Below are 22708 nucleotides of genomic sequence, written 5' to 3'. Positions count from 1 at the left end.
CTACTCCAAAGCGGTCTGGAACGGTTGGGATCTGGGACTGGCTCGTGAGGGGGGGCTAGACATTCAGTCATTGGACCAACTGCACTCCAACAGCGACACACGCATGGCAACGCATAAATAGTGTGAACCATGTAACTGTTATTTAACAACAGCGCAGATGCACTTAACAGAAGAAGCGACACAGCGAGTCAAAAGTGTTGTGTGTAATAATAACTCCACGCCAGTCACAGTCTGCTGTCTGTTAACATGAGCCACACTCTGCCAACATCCTCCTCCTCGGTCTCAGTAAAAGCACAATTCCCAAATGTTGTGCCTAAATCCAGTGTGGAGCGTGTGTGTCTAACGATGCAGCCAAACAAGAGCTCAAAATGTTATCCATAATCCTCCACCTCCGTCGAGGGAACAGTGCAGTAAAAGAGTTATTTATCAAAACAAGGGCATGTGCTCCACGGTGACGTCTTTGCGTACAGCCAGGGAGAAAACAAGAGTGAAACTTAAGTGCGTGTCAGTTCATGTGAGGATCAGCTGTGCGCTCTGGTTCATTTACATGTGCATTTGTTTTGTGTTATATTTGAACATCGACCAGTGTTGATGCTCCTTTAGTTTAACACCGGTCTTTTGAGATCTGTCCAGTGGCTTAAGATGCAGGTCTACGTCACACTGTTGGGCGAGTCTTATAGACCTAGTCCAATCAGGTTTATTTGGTCTTCCGATAATTTATGTTATTAGGTTCTTTCTGCAGACCAAGAGTTTGTTTTCATACCTGACAGTTTCGACTGCTCACTAGTGGTTTTCCTCAGAGTGGTCACGTGATTTCGCTTTGATGTTTCCAGTCAGCTGATTTAAACGGGTTTGGGCACCGTCTTCCTACTGGTGGAGGGAGGACGACAGCGCCATCTGCAGCTCGACTTCCTTAAGACAGTATCCCAGGTGTGTGAGAGTAAAAAAGCCCCTTTGTCCCGGTTTATTATCTTCTTGACCTGTGTCACGCCCAAAGCGGACCGGGCCCATTGCCATGAAAACGCTCTCCAGGTTGGGGTGACCACCTCCTAACTGTTACGCGCCAAGTCGGTCCCAAGCACATCATAGCAGTGGAACCAAGGCTGTACGGTCTAAATTTTCAAAGAATTAATTAAGTATAGATACAAGTGAGCACACGGTCATGGGTGGAGATAGGCGGTAAGTGAAAACAGAAATTTTCTAAGCACTCAAAACAGAGGATAACATACTATATCATCCTCTAAAATGAAATGGTACATCAAGGGGAATTCTAGTAATACATTTCAGTAAACTAATGATGAGAAAACACTGTTACAACATGGTAAAAAGAGTTGATATAGCATAATATATCTTTTTATAGTCCTTTCCCTCCATACCTATATCATGGTCCTGCAGGAGGCGGTCCAGATCGGGCAGGTACTGCACTATGAGCTGCCTCAGTACTCTCTGGTCCGTCTGCACGCCCAGCAGAGTGGAGGAGAAGTACGAGGGAGGGAGGAGGTCTTCTATCAGAGCGCACATCATCCACAGCACGTCCTCCTCCTCCAGGAACAGCAGCAGACACGACACCACCTGAGAAAAGAGGAGGTCAGACAGTCAGAAAAACATATAGAAGAGGAGACACCGCATATGAAGTTGTGTTTTACTTTTAAAATGGTACATGAGACCATACAAGTGAAATAATAAACCTAAAAACTATGATTGTAAAAATTTGTCTCCTTGGTCTTCTGAAATAATAATCTACCCACACTCAGAGTAAAAGTGCAGTGGTCCACCCTGTACAGTAGAAGCTGGATCTCACCATCCCCGTGCCCTGGCAGTACCCGATATCCGGATAAAGCCATGCCAGTCCTCGAAGTACCCGCCTCAGCCTGGGCACGCCCACACTGCCCATGTTGTTAAAGCAGGCGTTAGAGGGCATGGTCCGCAGCAGGTCCTTCTCAATCTGGGGGAACAAAGGACAGAAAACGAATGTGTAAACAGTGTGTCATTTGATTTGCTGAGTACGTGGAGGATAGTAGAGCATCTGACCTGTTTTGAAGTGGTGCTTTCATCATTTGAACTGTTCTTAATAATCTCTCTGTAGGAAATCTCAGAGGTCCTCTTCTTCTGGAGTGCTCCTGACAAACGCATCCAAAGCTGAGAAAAAACACAAAGCATTTTCACTACGATTTAGAGCGTATATTACCAACAGTTGCAGCATTTTTGATAGCTTAAAAAAGGGGTAGTATCTGATTTTTTTCATGTAATAAATTCACATTTGTTTGTAGCAGTACAGATTGTAAAAGCAGCTCTTAGGGTCAAGATGAAACCCTGTCGGCATGTAATTATAACGCATTTTTATGGTCCAAAAAACAGAAAGAAAAGCTGGTCTATAAACTCATTGCACCTATTTCTTATTTATTTTATTCAAATTACAATTTTGCAGACATATTACCCATTATAAAACACACCATAAAGTAGTATTTGAATCACTATTTGTTGCTTATAGTCAAATAGTAGTATCCTAAAGTAACAGTATACAGCAGTGTTTCCCAAACTTTTTTTCTGGGGACCCATACTTTAAAAATCACAAACCTTCACGACCCAAATCAATAGACATTATTCGTAATTCACAAAATAAAGGCGGATTTGACCATTATTGAACATTAATGAGGATATTTTATTGTTGACCAAGTGATCGTGTCTCTCTGAACAATTAGTATTAATCAAGTTTTAAACAATGAAAAACAGTAATTGAACCAGCAATAAAAGGGATCAATACGTCTCCTATTTGGACATTAAATGTAGCCCATTTCTTTTTATTTTCAGCATTCAGTAGAACCAGCAATATTGTAAAAAAAAAAAAAAAAAAAAGTAAAAAAAAAAAAAAAAAAGTAAATAAAATAATTACAAAAAGATTAGAACTTATACAAAACATGTCTTAACACTTTGGCATATGTCAAAACTGTATATTGCAGACCTACATGCTGATCGTGACAAGGCGACCCAAACCAAATCTCTTGCGACCCAGTCTTTGGGAAACAGTACCTCTTATTTCTGCTGCACTTGAGTGTAAGCTTCAAGAGAATATTTATGAATGATGTATTATTGTATTATTATTGTATGTTATAAATGTGTTATTCATACAAACCAAACAATGTTGATGTTGCTTTCTTTGTGATTAAATGTTTTTTGGCATGCATATCAGAGTATATAGTTCAGACAAGCATTTTTTAAATACTCAACTATTATTTGAAAGCCCCTGAACCTGAGTTTTTCCATTGGTTTTGTCTAGGACAGATAAACTGTAGCAGCTCTAGAGGTCAGAATCAGTGAGCTGTGTAATGTCTGCATCTAATTATAAAGTGCTTTATTGTCAGTGAATCACTACATCGTTAACATGCCACAATAATTAGGAAATTTGTTATGAGGCATAATGTTTAACTAGTGTTTTAAGACCAGGTCTTTAATAGACAATTAGTTACTTGTATCATTGATTAATCATTGCAGCCCTCATTACACGTCGTACATAACCTAGAAAAACAGCACAGTAGAGATGCACACTGTGGTACCTGAGGTCTCATGCTGTGTGGTATTCCCCCCAGCACCAGCGAGCGCAGCCTGTCGGAGCGAGGCAGTGTGGGGGAGATCAGGTCCCAGGTCAGGTCTCCCACTGTGTGGTTGTGGGTGAACTCCAGGTGAGCCTGCCAGCGTAACCTCTGCTGGGGGTCCTCACGCTGGGGAGAGCCTTCACTGCACAGCCAGCTCTGGGCCTCCACACCCTCTGGTACACGCAAAGGGAAAAACAAGCAGTTTAAGTACGAGCTGTTAAGTTGTTGTTACAGAAGTTGTTGGAATAATGGCAGCAGTTGCAGAAATACCTGTGCTACTATAACATATACCTTTATCATTTTCTGTATTCCATTTTATAAGCAAGTTTTTGAGGGTCTAACATCTTTTGGTGCTGTACCGTGATAAAACTTTGAAAGCACTGAGAAACTAGTTTTACAATAACAATTTCAGAAAACTTGGATCATCCAACAAACATAAAAGATTACTTATTTTATTATTTATTAATAAATAAATCATTTGTCTGAGTTGAGGTTACACTTGATTCTGGTCCAGGTTGAATCCTGACTGGATTTCTGACATGTGTTTTTTTTTTTTTTTTTTTGTTTTTGTTTGAATGAATTAAAAAATATAAAAATATATCAATATCCATTTAAATACTTAAAGGTGCATTGTATAACTTTTCTGGTGAAGGGTCCGTCAAACGCTTTTCTCTGTGGAGGTGGTCTGGTTTTGTCTCCATGAAGACAAAAATGGTTGAATACCAAGTTACAGGTCAGATCTGTGGAGAGGCGACCCCGCTCACAGTCAGAATGCCTGTTTTACTAAATATTTTTGACTTATAAAACCACCTGTAATTGTATAAATGTAAGGTAGAGCTATTTAATGTCATAGTGTGGAACATTCCAGGCAGAGCAATGATGTATCCATAGAAACAAGCAGGTGACGGACCCCAAACGAAAAGTTACATAGTGTACCTTTAGCACTTGGTCATGGTTTGGTCCAGGATTGATTCTGGTTGATGTAGACTAAGTTTGGTCCTGTTCTAGTTCTGTTTTTTTGCATTTCTGAAAATTGTTTTAGGTTTTGTTTGTTTTTGTCTGAATGAATAAAAAATGTATCAACATCCAGTCAAATACTTAAATACTCAGGTTAATGCCGTGATGTGTTTTAAATACCTTCAATGTCGACTCTGAAACCAAACTCATCGTACTGGACTTCAGGCTGCTCCGAAGGGTCTTTCTGTAAAAACAAAACCACATAAACAACACTTTAATCAAACGCCTTTTGATTCTATTTATCAAATCATATGATACAGTGGTTATGTTTACATGCACACCCAAATCAGATAATAATCTAATTTCTGGATCTTCGAGGAAATTACTGAAAAAAATGACTGTAAAATCTGATATATAAAAGTTAATATTCAGATTTTGAGCGTGTACATCACCGTAGCAACATAGTGAATGCCTTATTTGACACCAGTCTCTTGCTATTTGTCGTCTTATCTACAGTTTATTATTACCATTTATATTTTTTTCTCTCTGTTATTATATTATAGTGTGATGTGTGAGCTACTGTGTCCAATTTATTTCCCTTGTGGATCAATAAAGTCTGTCAAAGTCTAAATCTAAGAATGAATTCTCTCAAACCTGATGGTACTTGGCCAAAATATCCTGGGGCCACATGCTGGGGGTCAGAGCGGAGAAGGGCCCACCAGGAGCCGGAGTGTACGTGCCTGAAAGAGAAACAGACAGACACATTACGAGAAGAAAGCAAAGGAAGGTGAGGCAAAGAAACTACCACTGCATGGACATTTTCAATAGACACAAGAAGGTGACGGACCTTCCACCACAAAAGTTAGGCAAGGAAAGTTTATTTATCGTATTTTTCGGACTGTAAGTCGCACTTTTTTCATGGTTTGGGTGTTTCCTGAGGCTTATTCTCCAGTGTGACTTATATATTCAAATTTTCACACTGACAGTCGTGAGAGGCTCTAGTCTTGTGTGTCAGTATCTGCTGCTCCTATTACTTCTGTGCCACTGTCACTTGGCTCTGCTGTGCATGTCTCCTGCAGAAAGAGCCGCTGTCCTGTCTGTATCATGTCAGTCAATCGCACCATTACTTCTGTACCAATTTGAACAAACTTATTAAGATAACTGAGAAAACTAAACACAAATGCCACAAAAAAGAAAATAATTTTGCAGATTACAAGATGCAAGTAGCGAAAAATGCAGCCGAAAAACTTGTGACAACCGGGAGGGTGTGCCACGCAACTTTCCTGAAGTCATTGGATGGATCGACAAAGCCTGGACTTCAGTGACACCGAAATCATCCTGTCTGGATTCAGAAAGGCCGGAATAATTCTAACTGGAACTGATGCTGAGTCTGACGACAGCGACACAGAAGAGGAAGCAGAGTTTCTCAGAAGTGACACCGAGGATGAAGAATTGAATGGATTTAGTGATTTGGAGTGAGACGGAGAGTTTGGTAAACTTGTTCTGTTTTGTTGTTTATGTTATAGTTATCTGAATAATTATAAATATGTTACGTTAACAGTCTGTTGTTCTGTTGTTATTACTAGAACTTGCCTTTCAAGATGAAATGTTGGTTCCTGGTCTCTGATTTTATAAAATAAATTTCCCCCAAAAGTGCAATTTATAGTCTGGTGTGACTTATACAGGTTTTTTCTTCTTCATTACTCATTTTTTGGCTGGTGCGACTTAAACTTCAGAGTGACTTATAGTCTAATAAATATGGTATATATCACAATTTGTAAACAAAATAATTCAAAGTGCTTTACAGAATGAGGAAGACATTAAAAACACAATACAAACAAATCAAAGCATAACATTTATCACAAAATTAACATTAAAAGAAAAGAGAAAAGTTACATCATGCATCTTTAAGAGCTGTTAGATCCGATCAAACACAACATAACGTACCTGACATGGTGCTGGGCTCTTGGTCGGTCCGCGGCGTTCACCACTCTGCCGGAGCGTCAGAACGTCTTTACTCTGGAGGGATCACAAACAAACAACAGCAGACGTGTTAGTCATTGAGCAGCTCTCACAAATGTGGACCATATGACTGCGCTCCAGGCTCGAGGCTCACTCACTTCATTAACGAGTGTACAAAAGAGATACTGTTCCGTTTATAACCGAACACATTACACTTCTGAAACACGCCAGTTTGCCTTCTAAAAAGGTCGGACTATTTCAGGAAAACAATTGTGTACAGTGTTGTTGTTGTGACCTGGTTTGTGACTGATGTTTGTCCACAGTGAGAGCACATTGTGGTCTTGGTCACGGTCGCTGTAAGGTGCATTATGTAACTTTCACCGTCACCTGCTTGTTTCTATGGAGACGTCATTGCTCTGCCTGGAATGTTCCACAGGTATGACATTAAACAGCTTTATTTTAAATGTATTAAATGGTAGGTGGTTCTGTAGCTCAAAAATATCTAAAAAAAGAGGCATTCTAACTGTGAGCGGGGTCGCCTCTCCACAGATCTGACCTGTACCTTGGTCTGGGTTGGTCTCCATGAAGATAGAAAGGTTTAATGCCATACTGTGAAACATTCCAGACAAAACAATAACATCTCCATGGAGAAAAGCATTTGACAGAACTTCCACCAGAAAAGTTCATCACGTTTTTTTTTTTTTTTTTTTACTGGGGTTTTGTTCACAGTGAGTGCACATTTTGATCTTGGTCTAAATGTAGAATTAGCTAATTTTACACACGTCTCCAAGGAAATATGTTGCCGTCTTCACAAGGCTTTATATTATTTAGTAATTGCAGCCTTAGTGACTTGGTACTTGCAACCACTAAAATACAACTTAATTTGGACTTTTTATGGGGATTAAATGAACAGTTTAAAACACGTATCTTCATAAAGTTGCTATTGCTTTTCCAAGAATGTTTTACAGTCTGGTTTTAAACTTAATTGGAGATGGTTTACAGCTAAAAAAAAAAAAAAAAAAAAAAAAAGCCAAACAAAAAAATCCATTATTGCTGGCGAGAGGGCCTGGTGGTGTCATCTGCTTGTCTCCATGAAGACTGATATATTTAATACCACGCAAAATATCTAATTGCAATTTTTATTACTTACATTGTGATTAGATGTTTTTGTTTAGATGTTTAGATGTCTGATTTATGTTTAAATAAGAGAATTCAGTTCACATTTTAAACATGTCCGGAAGAATAAGACACACAAAACGACTGAAATATGAACTGAAAAATAATAAAAGAATCACATTGCAGTTTAGATCTATTCAGATTTTTTTTATGTAGAAGCAGATGTAATATTTTGGTATTTGTGGAGGAAATTATGTAGCCTGATTCATCAGATGGTTTCACTTCATAGAAACCGTCTGACCTCGCAGCATTAGAATTCGTTCACTTGACGGTAGGCGGAAACTTTTTATCATTTAACCAATCGCTGCTGTTTTGTATATTAAGCTTTTCCCAAATCCCATAGGAAGAAGGGCAATAACATATTTCCCCTTGATAAAATTCAACAAACATTCTCTTTGTTCCGGCTTTAAATCCTCAATCTCAGGAATTGTTGCCAATGCTGAAAGTATGGCTCTTCGCTGATTGGCTGATGCCCGAACTCACACTTCTGAGGTTCTTGTAAACCATCTAGTGTATTCCGATTCCTGTCCTAGTCGCTGGAGAGAAATGAAATTGAGCGGAGGCACTAGGTGGCACCAGCATGGCTAGAAACTATGGTACTTCAAAAACTACACAATTTTTTTTTTATCACGTCCATTTAAAAGGTGCACTATGTAACTTTCTGGTTGGGGGTCGGTCACCTGCTTGTTTCTATGGAGATGTCATTGCTTTTTGGAATGGTCCACAGCATGCCATTAAGCCACTGCACTTTTCATTCATTCAATTACAGGTGGTTTTATAGTTCAAAAACACCTAGAAAAACAGACATTCTGACTGTGAGTGGGGTCGCCTTTCCACAGATCTGACCTGTAACTTGGTCTGGTTTGGTCTCCATGAAGATTGAAAGGTTTAACACCATACTGTGAAACGCACTTGACGGACCCTCCACTAGAAAAGTTACACAATGCACATTTAAACTGCAATTCAATTAACCTTATGGCCCTGTTGGACGGACTGTGCAAGATGAACGTGAAGAGTGGGAAGCGACATTCAGCAATTTCCTAAAGTCACAAATATACCGACGTCCTGCAGCAAAGCCAACGGGGATCAAAACTGTCTCCATCGAGGTTTAGAATTCTACTTCCTCTCTGTCCTCGGGCACAGGCTGTTTCAAAAACCGCCAAGCAGACCACATGGCCATTTTGTGATTATTTGCCAAAAAAACGAGATCACGCTGGAACAACAATAGCTGCTTTGAAAAGGAGATCTCTAAAATAGCTGGAGGAGGAACAAAAACACGATCGCTGTCTGTGTGGATGTGTGAAAAGCGAAAAAACACCCATGCCAGGTTTTCATGTTTTTCTTGGCTTTGTGGGATAGAACCAGTGGTAAATATTTATCATAGTTTTACATCAGTTACGTGGCGTTTGTATTTTTCTTCTCAACTCTTTTTTTCCCCAACAAAAATAGAAGAAGTAGCATTGAGTTCCAAAAGAGAATCCTTCAACCAAACAAAATAAAAATGTAATTTATTTACACTGGTCTATTTATTAACTAACTATTGTGAATTTGACAAGTTTTGGAGTTAACTTGGGGCTGCTCAATTATGGAAAAAGTCATTATCACAATTATTTTGGTCAATACTGAAATCATGATTATTCAAACAATATTTTTTTGTTACGCAATGCATTTATTCAGCATTTCTCTCTCAAAAAAACTGTTGTAATTGATCATTTATGCGAAACTGAAAATAAATATAGGCTACAAATATGAACCTTAGAGCAGATATGCGATGTATAAAACATCAAATGAATAAAATATACGTTGAACATGAAATAAGACAAATGAATCCAAAATGAACTATACATCCAGCTGTTCTACAATCTCTATATTTACAGATTTGCAGAAGTCCCATTGACAGTTACAAAAATTGTTTGATTGCAGAGATTACATCAAAAGGATGTGTAACAAAATATTACATTAAGTGTACCATTATTTTTGTCCTGGCCAGTTTTATTATTTTGTTTTTTCAAATGATTCTGTTTAACCACAGGTGAAAAGCAATGTTTCATTATCATTGGACAATTTTTAGTACATTTTTATTTATTATTGCTTTTAACAGTTTCAAGTTATTTCAGTGACCATTACCAGAGGGGTACCAACAACTTTGTTCACGTCTGTAAAAAAAAAAAAAATAAATATACTTAATTATATAAAAAATATCTCAAAATAAGCTTTAAATCATTTCAGCTCGATTGTATGAGTTTGGAGATCGTTTGACACACAAATAAAAAACGCGAACAAAATTCAATTAATTATACATCTTTAAATTAAATCATATCATATTTACTGCCAAACAGAAAGTAAAATCATAATCTTTACAAATCTTAAAAAGCACTTACGATGCGTTCTTGTTAGGGCTGGGTATCGTTAAGAAGCTGCCGATACAGCACACTTTCGATTCAATATAATTCCCTGCGATCTACTTCAAACTGATTAGATATGGTCGAGTAAAAAATGAAAGCTTCTGGTCACTTACTCAATAATCTACCCCATTACTGAAGATGAAAAGCGTACATTTGTTTACTGCATGTGACTCACTAGAACAACACATCAAACTGTTGCATTGGTCACTGCTTTCTCACGGCTCATCATGGCTGTGATACTGAAAGTCACTGTTAAACCACTATCTGTGCAAAGTGACTATGAAATAAACCACGTTCATCACCACAACCGTGAATATGTCAAATGTGTTGCATAAAAGAGTTTCCTTCCTCTAAACAAGCAACAAAATTGTAGCGCAGTCACGAAATAATTTGGTAAAAACGTACAAAAAAATACTCTTGGCGATTTATAGCAACACAGCAGCCTACGATATCGATACTGTATCATCAAATTAAACGATACGATATTTGCACACTAATATTTGTGGCTTTTATTCACTTTTAAACGTGCTTTTAATCAACACTTCAAATTTTCTAACTTAAAAAGGTGCACTGCGCAACTTTTATACTTGTGTCCATGAAGATGTTATTGCTTTGCCTGGAATGTTCCATGGTATAGCTTTAAACATCAAGCATTTATTCATTAACGGATGTTTTTATTGCTGAAAAATGCAGTAATTCCTTTTTTAATAGGTGCAACTTCTCCACAGATCTGCACTGTAATGTAGCGTAGAGCTGTAAACTGCTTGGCTCTCTTGTGATAGGTTTAAAAGGTTTAATCTGTATTGTGGAATATTCTAGACAAAGCAATAACATTTCCATGGAAACAGGCAGAAGGTAGAGCCTCCACCAGAAGTTGCGCAGTGCGCCTTTAAAATAGAAAACACATTTATAAACTACATTTCCGTGTCTATTGAGGCATTTAGGAGTGCTGCAACGCCCTCTGCTGTCAGCAACGAGAATGAACAGTGAGGATATTAAACAAATGAATCCAAAAGACAACGTGGATGCTACACTAACAGAGCTATGTGTTTGTAGGAAACACAATTTGAGCACAGAACGAGTCTGGCGATGATGTAAGGCAGCGGTCTCTAACCTTTTTCCTCCAGGGAGTTACTTTTACGAAACAAAAATGCCAGAGAGCTACTAGTTTAATGGTCACAAGAAACTGAGTAAATACAAGAGCCACGGCGAGCCTTAAAGGGCCCATCTCAAGCAAAATAACTCTTTTCACATTGTATCTTCTGCACATATACAAGCACAATTTGGGTTTTGGAACATCCATTACACAATAGTTATGAAATCTTACTGATTTCTTGGAGGCAGTCACAGACCAGGAACTATGAAAGGCCGACTATTGCTCATCCCCCCCACCCGTCCTGAGAAAACACAGGCTCCGTCCTCCAAACGTGACGTAGGCTCTGAGTGAGACGACCTTCCTCCGCCCATCTCAGAGAGGGAGGGGGAGACAGGCGTGCACCCTGATAGCGGAACGAATAAACTTTTATTCATCATGGAGATACAGCGCGTTTAATAAACGCTAATAGATAAACTTATTATATCATGTACACTGCAGTGGATAACAATTAGCTTATGCTGTCACTTTTGTTTAGGTGTTAACGTGTGAATTGTCAGCCGATAAGGGGTGGAGGCAGGCGGGTGCGAAGTGCTTTCTGCTACGTCAAACGTGATATAGGTGTAGCTGCTGCGTCATCGTTGTCGCAGGCTTTAGTTCATTGTCACGTGGGAGGGTAGCAGAAAGAAGAAAACGCTGCAATTTGTTTAAAAAAAAAAAGCAGAATCAATCTAAAAACCACTTCGGCGACATATACAAGGCCCACACATCACTCTTAGCAGGTAGAAAGCTCTGAAAAGGTGATTTTGCATGAGATGGGCCCTTTAAATGAGGTACAGTGAGATGCCTGTAAAATATAAACCATTATCCATTCATTAGTGCACAAAGTTAGGCATCAAACAGCACAATATGTAATTCCCTTGGCGAGCTACTTGGAAGGGCATGGAGAGCTATCAGAAGCTCCCAAGCTACTGGTTGGAGACCCTTGATGTAAGGACTTAAAAACTGCACTGGAGAAATCTCGACATTTACCTATGACACGACAATCTGGGCAAAATGCAAACTGAGCATTATTGAGCGCTCAGAGAAGACAACTTTGGGTTCATTGTTTACTGAAAAAAGTGTGAATCAATCAAAATACAATTCCAGGGAGGTTTGCGATGAGAAGACAATATAACATGGTTAAAAGCCCCGAAAAGTCAATTTTGCATAGTCAGTGAAATGAGTAGTTCAACCTGTCATACGCATATTAAAGCTAGGCAACTCGGCTCCCAAAATCCTGCCAAAATGAGTCATCCGTGGTCGCAGCAGCGGCAGCAGCAGTAGTAGCAGCAGTAGTAGCAGCAGGCTCGGCGGATCTCCCAGGGGATTAGGGAGTTTAGAAAGATGAAAAATCAATTTGTGACTGGGAGAAAGGCCAAGTGCTGTGAGGCAGTGACTGTAGCTAACTGCGGCGCACGGATTACAAAAGGCTTACAAATATAACAAAAAATGCTTTAACTGTGGAAGTAAAGAGTGTAGCTGGTAATGTTAAGAATGGACGGATCGAAATGGCTGAAAAACTGTGGTAAAATACTTCAAAGAAAAACACTTGAATAAGCAAACAGAGCAAAAAGAATAGTCAATATCGTGTGATGTTGTAAGACTAAAAAAGACATATTGGGCTTGAGTGTGATATATAAATTACAATCTATGAAACCCGGGAATTGTTATATTTTAATTTGGACATTTTAAATCACAATTTTCATCTAAAATGACGTAATCAAAAGAAACAAGTCCACTGGGTTCCACGTTAGAAAACCATCGTTTGCTGTAAATGTCATCACAACAAAGAGCCATGAAGTTTTTGGCACCTCCTATAGACAGCTACACATAACACTAAGTAGCCCTCAAAATCAACAGTCAAAATTCAGAGTGTAATATTCGCTTTGAAAAATGCTCACAACAAAGATCCAAGATGCCAAGGCAGAAGCAATCGATCAGATGTTTTTTGTTTTTTTTTCATATTTAATTCTTAACACTTTGAAAATGTCCACAGAAAATTTCATTAACTGGCATTCAGAATAAAAATAATTCAAACATGTTTTTTCAGAGTTAAAAAAATATTCAACAGCATTTAAAATAAAAAATCTGAAGAAACAAATTATCTTCCGTATTCCCAGTAGATCAGGGGTGTCAAACTCAAATTCACAGTGGGCCAAAATTTAAAACTGGGACTAATTTGTGGGCCAAACTAAATATTTATAGAAAAATTTCAACAACATCTGCATGTTTTCTCTTCTTTTGACATATGTTGCATGTATGTGTATGTTAAACCTTTTCTTATTAAAATAAATGTTTAATAATAGTTTTGCTTAAACATTGAATCCAGAACAAGCAAAATATAAAATAATAACAAAATTTTTAATAAATAATGTCTCTATAGTCTATCTGTAGCCGGCGGACCAGCTCTAATACATATTTGATATGATCTCACGGGCCAAATATAATTATATCGCAGGCCAAATTTGACCTCTGGGCCTGAGTTTGACATGTCTGCAGTAGAGCATGGAAACCCGACCGAAGTCTGACGAGACCCATTTGGACAAATATTTAGAACTTTTACTATAGACAGAAAACAGGTGTCCGAAAAACGACTCGCTTTGAGACTAAGTGTTCAAAAGATCAGAGCTCTGCACTTCTACTTTAGATACAAGTCAAAACTGTGTTATTATTTGCAAAATGTGGTGCAATACTACAGATACGTGATACTTTTTGGGGATAAAGTTAGGGTTAGGGTTAGTAACTATCGCAAATTTGAAGCTTCTCCTCGATCCGAGCGCTGTGTGGATGTAAACAAACACACATGAGGAACTACTCTCACCTTTTTACTTTTAAATAACACCTTCAAACTGGATTAACAGCGCTGTTTTGTGGACTGGATGTCATTATTTACAGAGGACAATTTCTATGGATAATGTGGATGAGATGCTGCACTTTAAATGTACCACTTTACGAGAGATGAGTCATAAAATCTTCTCATTATTTTCACTATATCCCTAGTTTGTATTTCACTTCTCTGTGTCTGTTAGAGGCCACACAAACAATATTCTATGTATGTCATTAGTCGGCCTATGAAAATAGTGTGATTTTAATTGTGTTCGGTCGGGTTCGGACATAAATATCTTAGTGCTTATCGGGCTCGGGTTGGATTCAATCACTGCTCTGTCGGATAGAAAAATTTGTCCCGATCCACACTCTAATTCCCAGTCCCAGTTTCCAATATTACATTACAATATTAGATCACACAGACATGCATTAACCTTATATCTTCTGAAGACCTACCATGGCATTGCTAAACAGTAACTACAGAAATGACAAGTAAATATTAGCACAGTCTTAAACCACTGTTCAAACAATGGAAATCTTAAGCCTCTGCTCTTATTGTTTGCCTACAGTTGTCCGCACCCACAGGGCCAAGGAGGAGGCGACATCCTGCTGTCACCCTGGACATTTCACTCTTCAGGTCAGAAAGCAAATCGTGTCTGACACAGCAAGCCAATTTCCCCTGTTTGCCGTCGCCCACACCCAAGGGTGCTCACAACAATGGAGCTGGAGGTGGTGACTCATGCAAGGCTAGAACTAGGTGGGAGATGCACAGCTGTGTTTTTCGTGCGTTTTTGTGGTTCATTAGGTGGTCAGGGCTCTTTTACAGCAGCAATTGAATCCTGTGAGATGCCACGTGTTGGTCTCTCATCATTTCCTCCACAGAAGTAAAACATGTATAATAAACTAAAAGAATTACATAATAAACTTAAGTAAGACACTATGTAAAGCAAAGGTGCACTTAATAGCAGAGGTTTGATTTTTTTTTGCTTCTTTTATATTTGCTAATTTCAGTATTTTTTATGTTTTTATTGACTTGCTTATTTATTTAGTTTATGTTTTATTTTATTTATTGTGTTAATTTATATTGTGCCTACTCTGTGAAGCACTCCAGAGACTTTGTGTTGGTAAAATGTGCTATACAAGCAAAGTTGGTTTGGATTGGATAAAAATATCTATCTAGTAGTGTTGTCAAAATTATCAAAAATCAGATGCTATCCCATACGAAAACTAGTATCGAAACTAGATATTTATCCGAGCAGGTATCAATACTAAAAAAGTCACATTCACAGGACAGAAATGAACCTTTCCTGAAGCTTTAGAATGATCTTGAGCTGTATTAGAACAAATATAAGAGTACATAGACTAATACACACTCATGGACCACTATCGAACCTACCTGGACCACTGATGGTAATATAAAAGAAAGTATTTAATATTGAAAATCACATTCTACTGTCTAAATAGTGTCTACATCGAGTGTTTGTTTTTTGGTATCTGAATCAGTATTGAGCTGAAATCGAGAAATTTGACATTTTAATATCATGACAACATAAAAAGGTATGTTAACTTTATAGAGGTGGGACAACATCCGCATAATACCAGGGAAGCAGGAAGTTATGGAACATTCTACATGAAAATAGCTGAGTTTATGTCATACTGTGGGAGATCATAGCCATAGGAAGTACATTTCCATGGAAACAAACAAGAAAAGGCCCCTCTCAAGGCCAAATAAGAGTCAGATTTGATGAGAGATGCAAGCCCCCGCTCGCAAAAAGAACCCTTACTTTGTTACTGCAATAAACACAACAAAAAATAAAATACATGCTTTCAGGGGAGAGGGGTATGCCACCTGCGTGTTTCCATGGACAAATTGTTTGCCAGGAATGTTCCCTAGTATGACATTTAAAGAAAACAACACTGCGAGCGGTGTTGCCTCTCCAGAGATCTGACCTGTCTGACTTGTAACTTGGCCCGGCCGCACACATACTTCACATGCCCGTCTCTATGGAAACGGGTAAATTAAATGCCATACTGCACAACATTCAGCCGTAACACCTCCATGGACACTAATTTAGTATTAACAAAACCTTTTGCATTTAACCCCAAAATAAAAAAAAAATAAAATAAAGGCTTGGTTAATTGTCAACGAAAACTAACAAACAAAAGCAGTGAGCAAACTTAAAACTAAACAACACAAATAATCACCTTTGGGCACCGTGGGTATGTCGTTTACGCAGTAACGTAAAACAAAATCTATGTCCATACTCACAGCTGCATTTTCCAAGATTTTTCCAGGTTTAACAGGCAAACAACAAGGATACAAGATCAAAGCCTACTTGCTGTCTCTTCTGTCGACTGGTAAAAACCACAAGTCCACCAAGCTGCACTCCGGCTTTGCTGTACCACCCTCTTTTATACTCTAGGTCAAGGGTCTCCAACCTTTTTCCTCTGGTGAGCTACCTTTATAAAACGAAAATACCACAGAGCTACTCAATTTAGTGGTCACCAGTAGAAGAAGTAGAAGAGCTATGGCAAGTCTTAGATGGGGTACAGTTTGATACCTATTAAACAAACCATTATCAGGGTATCCCCAGGTTTGACTACCCCAAATTTAAGACCTTTTTAAGACCACTTAAATGAAAATTAAGACCAACATCGCACCCATTATGCAGGCAAAAAACACCAGGTCCAATTCTAATAATGACCAACCAACTACTATATCTAGAATTTCAGAGCCACTGTGGATTAAACCGACACTTCCCCATGATATGATCCATCCAACGTCTTTCTCCACTGTACTGATTGCCTCATTGCCGCCGGCGACGTAAACAAAAGTATTGTTTGCGTATATTCCAAATTAGACTTTCATTCATGTTACATGATTTCATGTTTTGTTTTGTTTTTCCTCCATATAACATCGCACTGCAGCCCGGTTGAGTAAAAAAAAATAGGCTAATGAAATTTAAGACCTTTGTGAAAATAATAAGACTTGGACAACATAATTTAAGACTTTTTAAGGCCTTAATTTAGCAACATGCAATTTAAGACCTTTTTTCAGACTTTTAAGACCCCGCGGTTTCTCTGATTATCAACTTATTAGTGCACAGTAATATGACACATTTATATTAGTAATTAATCAGATTTTAGTTATTAAGCGCAATACATATCATTCAGAAATCCTTTGGTGAGCTACTTGGAAGGGGTGGACAGCTACAGGCTGGAGACCCCTGCTCCAGGAGCTCCGCGGATTAAACCAAAACAGAAAAGATGTTTAGCAAATTAGACTAAACAAATTAGCAAATATAATATTAACATAACTAAAATGTACTACGCAAGTGAATGAAACTAAATTAGTAAGCTGTCTGATGAACAAAAATAATAAACAAATTTTAGAATAAACAAAATAAGCAAATAGCTCTTACTAGGGGTGTAACAATAACGTATCGTCAAAGTTCTCACAATAATATTGTGGACCATCACAATATATCGAATTACAAGTTTCTTTCTTAAATTAAGAGTTATGGTGCAGCAATAGCTTAAAAAAAAAGTCAGAGGGAACTACATAAACCATGATCCTTTGCTTGATTTCTGTGCAGACTACAAGAAGAAATAACAGTTCTAAGCACTTGTAAGTCTTAGTTCTTTAGATTAACTCTTGTTAAGGCATTTTAAAAGGAAAAAAAATTGCATATTAACAGTTTTATCTGTTTAGCCTCCACAAAATATCGCATACTGTGAGATGTATATCGTGTAAATATCGTACTGAGAGATTTGGATATCGTTACAGCCTTAATCGTGAGCCTCCCCGCCATATCGTGAGCTTCCAGACGATATGATAATAAATATCGTATCGTGAGACTTGAATATCGTTACACCCCCAAGCTCTTGCATTAATTATATCTATACATTATTATATCTGATACAGGTGGAAATAAGCACTGACGCAACAACCTGATGTACAATGCATCTCTCCTGTAAAAAAAAAAGGTTAATGTAAAAACGGTGCGCGGTCCCTGTCTCAAATAAATAAATAAATAAATTCTGACAAATTAAATATAAACGCATGAAAAGCATTGAAAAGTTCTCGTCGTCCATAAAACTACCAATTTAAAGTAAAGAACGTAATAAAATTCATTCATGACATTTAATTGATTAGTTGGAGATTGATTGGGTTTGACGTCAGTAAACAATTTGCGTAATGAACGTGGCTTAACGTCACCTCGTAATTGAGTTACTACTTTAACGCCATTACGTTTCGCCTGACTTTTCCCACGTTATTGTGTCTGGAATCGAGTAAAAAAAAAATACAATGTTTTAAAACAATGAAATCGTTTAACGCAGCACACAAACCGCAGATCAATGCCACAAACTCCATCCGTTCTCTTTCGGAGTTGTCAGCTGTTAGCCTGTTATCATTAGCCACATGCTAAGCTCTATTCCCAATGCAATCCTACGGGGCAGCGCTGCGAACTCACCTCGGGATCATGCTGGCACAAACACGCTGCTTTTACGAGTCTCGGGTCCGCGTAGAACTGCAAACAGCAATCGTCAGCCCATCGTTCGCGTTTTATTTTATTTTTATTTTTAACCAGTTGTGCCTTTTGGAGTGCACCTGCTAGCACCGAGTCTCTTCCCGGGGTATCCTTGCGCCTCTCGTATCTTTTTCCATGTTACGTCCAAGAAGTAGATCCACATCCCGGAACTACGCTGGTCACCGTGGTAGTACTCCGCGAGGGATAAAATGACGTGGGTTAACAACATGCTATTTTTTTTTTTTTTTTTCCTCAATTCCCCCATCTCATCCATTCATGATTCTGTCCCCTCTTCATTCATTAAGATTGAACAGAATAAAACGTTTAAAGTGTTTTGTTATTTCACAACCATTATACTTTTGTAGGTCTCTTTACGCCCAGTTCTTCAAAGATGCAGTAATTTGGGTTCACTATAGTCCTAAAATGAATGTTGCAAGCATAAACTGTAGGGATGCACTAATATGATTCTGGTATCTGATATCAGCACCAATATTGAACATTTTGGTGGGTTAGTTATCGGTTCAGCCCATGTTTAATTTTGGTCTATAAGGTACGTTTATGTTTATTTAGTAAATACGGGACAGTGCACAGTAATCAGCATGTGTTAATACAGCATGTAACTGTGTCATAGGCTTATTTTCATCCCTAGCCCCACTGAAAAGACAGAAAAAAGGACAAAACATTCAGTCCATACACATAATAAAGACATATTAGTAAAATGAGAACATGCTAAAGCACACACTGCACACAGATTGAAGACAATAGGCAAAATTTGAATCTCACAGCAAGACAGAGACATGTGTTGAAGTAATAAGATGTGTTATGGGCCCAAAACATCTCATAATATTAAACTTAGATTTTTACAAAGTTGTTATAACAGTTACAAAAACACGTGGATAATTTTGACCATAAGATGTTATATTTTCATATTTGTCATTGTCATATTTTCATCTCTGCCTTAGTACTGGTTGGTATCGTGTATTGGCAGATACTTAAAACAGTATCTGCTGGATTGGTGCATCCCTGGTATTAAGTGAAATTTAAAGAAAGTAGTCAAAAGTTGTCCATATTCATGTTGTTGTAAAAACAAACATGAAAATGACTGAACTCTTCACATTCCCCTCTGGTCCCAGTGAGTGCACTGAAGCTTTGACCTCTGGGAGCACTCTACTCACTAACACGGCCTCTTATAAGATTGAGTTTTTCCTGGGACAGGGCACATTTGAAAACATGTGTGCAAGACATGAAAACTGCCACCATCAAAATGATTAAGAACCAGGAGACGTACATCAGAAGTGCCAAGATGGAGTATGCTGCCCTCAGCATGCTGAAGAAACTGGACTTGGACCAGCGCAACATCGTCAAATGGAACCACATCTTCATGGACAAAAGCTATATCTGTTTGGAATTTTGCAAAAAATCATGCAGTGCAGATATCCTATGAAAATGAGGTGTCATGGATGCTTTAAAAAATATTACCATTGTTAAGGCTTTTTCTTTATTAATAAAATACAATACTAAAAATGGATGAAGGAGCAGGAAAAAAAAGCCATGTCATCACCCCCTTTTCCAGACAGTAAGACTTAAACAGTGATTGTTAATGGATCGATAATGAAAAAGTGCCTCATTTCATTTTCAAGTCTAATTTCAATGACGCTGACAGCTTTAGGCTACTGTAAGAGTTTATACAATTTTGTACGAAAATGTGGAAAATGCATTCAGACATTGACGTCATTAATCATGATAAACAAATCATCTACTTGTTTCCACCCAAAAATAACAAGATTAGCCTATTTGAATTTAACAGACACTGATAGCTGAACGCCACTCCGTGAGCGTAGTCCTACTTTCCTCCACAAGATGTCACTATTGGGCTAACAGTACATACATCACACGCTATACCAATACAACATATTGCGTTTTTACAGCTAATTATAACATTATGAAGATTGGTGTTCGCCTATATTCAAAACATCTGCTTACAATTGTCGCATAGGCCTAGCGAATAACTCAACTAATTGCAATTTCCAACACATTTTTTGCATTATTTCTCACAGCCTCTCATGTCCCTTAACTCTACATAGGTTTTTTAATTGGTCCCACGCTGGCCCTGACACATCCCAGCCCCATGACGCAGGCACTGTTCATTTTTAACCCTGTTTTTCCTCAATATTCACTTAAGCTCTGCGGTGTTCCACTGGTGACTCATCCCATGCATTAAAACAGTGCCCACTACTTGCCTGCATTGGCCTCTGCTCTGCACCACTAAGTATATGACACGTTGGATACTGTCTGGGTGGGTGTGGCAATCTGTTTTCACTCATTTCTTTATTAATTTCATTTGGATTGGTTGCTAAGTATGCTAGTTATCAGGTTAAAACATCAGTGTTTTGTTTTTTTTTTTTATTTGGCAGCAGCTTCAGCAAGACATGTATGAAGATAAATTTGTTGTAAAATAATGACAAACGGGTGTGTAAAAATACTGAAATATCGACATATTGTAAAGCTGAATTTGATGATACAGCATCGATATCACGGGCTGCTGTATCAATATATCGCCAAGAGTATTTTCAGTTATACTTTACTATATTATTTTGTGTAAGAGCTACAATTGTGTTGAAATTTTCAGTTTTGATGAGTAAAATGGGAGTTTTTTTTTCGTATGCATCATTGTCCAACTTATTGTTTCGTAATTTATATCCAATTAATGACAATAGTAATGTCTTACCTTAGCATGAATTATTGTTGCATTATGTAAATGTAATACAAGTAGGGGCTGAGGTGGATATAGGCCCATGACACACACAAAAAAAATGTAGTCAGATGATTTTTTTTTTTTTTTTTTTTCATTTTAATCTTTAATCACTTGCTTATCCTTATGGAGTTGTTATTGCTTTGTCAAGATTTTTTCCCCAAAATGGCATTAATTTTATCACCATGGAACAGGTGACGCTACCAGGTCAACCTACAGGTCAGAGAGACAAGCCTGCTTACAATTACAATACAGAATGGATGGTATTTTTGAGCAATAAAAAGTACATAATGAAATAAAAACTAGATGTTTAATGCCATATTGTGGAACATTCAAGGCAACGCAACAACATCTCCATAGAAAGTAGTCAGGTAGGGTCAGCAGATCTGTGTAAGGGTAGTTTGAGGAGAGAAGAGCCAAAAGCCTCTGTGTCCTTCAGCAGCACAGCAGCCTCCAGGGGGCGCCATGTGAACACAACAGGAAAGGTCTCACTCCTGACCTTGACCTGCAAAGTATAAACAGGCCAATTCTAATTAATACAGATGGGTGGGACATTATCTTTTATACAGTGAGTTCTAGAAGTTAATCAATATAAGAAATGTTCAAGTTCAAAATGTATTATTATTATTATTTATTTATTTATTTGTAATGGGACAGCACATATTAATGAACATTAAAAATGTAAATATGTAAAGATTATGGCCAGCGTGGCTAATTTCCATCTTCAGTTCCTCAGCAGGTTGATGTAAAATCATCTACAGGACAGAGAAAAGTACAACAACAATCTTACAAAAGTACATAACACCAGCACACTCACTATACACACAACACACTCACTATACATACAAATTAATTTCAAACAGTTAATTTGAAGTTCAAATTCAAGAGTTTAAAAGCTAAACCAACAACCCAATATACAAGAAAATGGAATTTGGGTAAACATGGTGACATATTTGACCATTGAACAGCTGCTGTTTTAAAGCTTTAGGAAATACTGCCAGTGTTGAAAGTTCTCATATATGAGCTGAGTCCTTCCTGGGACAGGGCACGTTTGGAAAAGTGGCTAAATGTGTTTCGACTGCAAGACATGAAAACTGTCACCATCAAAATGATTAAGAACCAGGAGGCTTACATCAGAAGTGCCAAGATGAGGGTATGCTGCCCTCAGCATGCTGAAGAAACTGGACGTAGACCAAGGCAACATCGTCAAATGGAACCACATCTTCATGGACAAAGGCTATATCTGTCTGGAATTTGAGCATTTCCACACCTGTCTGCAAAGCATCATGCAGACCAGATATACAGGCCTCTGTCTATTTGTGAAATCCAGCCAATCATCCAGCAAGTGGCCATTGCTCTGCATCATCGGC

The 22708-nt window shown here is 38.1% G+C and overlaps 1 protein-coding gene across 2 annotated transcripts in view; it reads right to left on the bottom strand.

Annotated features, from left to right (window-relative positions):
• The window catches only part of sgsm3 (small G protein signaling modulator 3), a 33214-nt gene extending 14520 nt beyond the window's left edge, over window positions 1-18694 (bottom strand). For both annotated transcript variants that reach the window (XM_055152925.1, XM_020920778.2), the window contains exons 1-8: window positions 18530-18694; window positions 6498-6569; window positions 5205-5290; window positions 4731-4794; window positions 3555-3766; window positions 2032-2139; window positions 1802-1945; window positions 1377-1572 (exon numbers count right to left, since the gene is read on the bottom strand). In XM_055152925.1, coding sequence (XP_055008900.1) covers window positions 1377-1572; window positions 1802-1945; window positions 2032-2139; window positions 3555-3766; window positions 4731-4794; window positions 5205-5290; window positions 6498-6504 — 817 coding nt within the window. In that variant the 5' untranslated portion in view covers window positions 6505-6569; window positions 18530-18694. The remainder of the gene's footprint in view (window positions 1-1376; window positions 1573-1801; window positions 1946-2031; window positions 2140-3554; window positions 3767-4730; window positions 4795-5204; window positions 5291-6497; window positions 6570-18529) is intronic.
• Window positions 18695-22708: the final 4014 nt, after the last annotated feature.

The sequence above is a fragment of the Boleophthalmus pectinirostris genome, unplaced genomic scaffold (assembly GCF_026225935.1).
Source record: "Boleophthalmus pectinirostris isolate CB_2022bp ecotype Guang Dong unplaced genomic scaffold, ASM2622593v1 HiC_scaffold_17, whole genome shotgun sequence".
Taxonomy (NCBI): Eukaryota; Metazoa; Chordata; class Actinopteri; order Gobiiformes; family Gobiidae; genus Boleophthalmus; species Boleophthalmus pectinirostris.
Note: the sequence above shows the minus strand (reverse complement) of the source record. Positions and strands in the feature narration are given on the sequence as shown.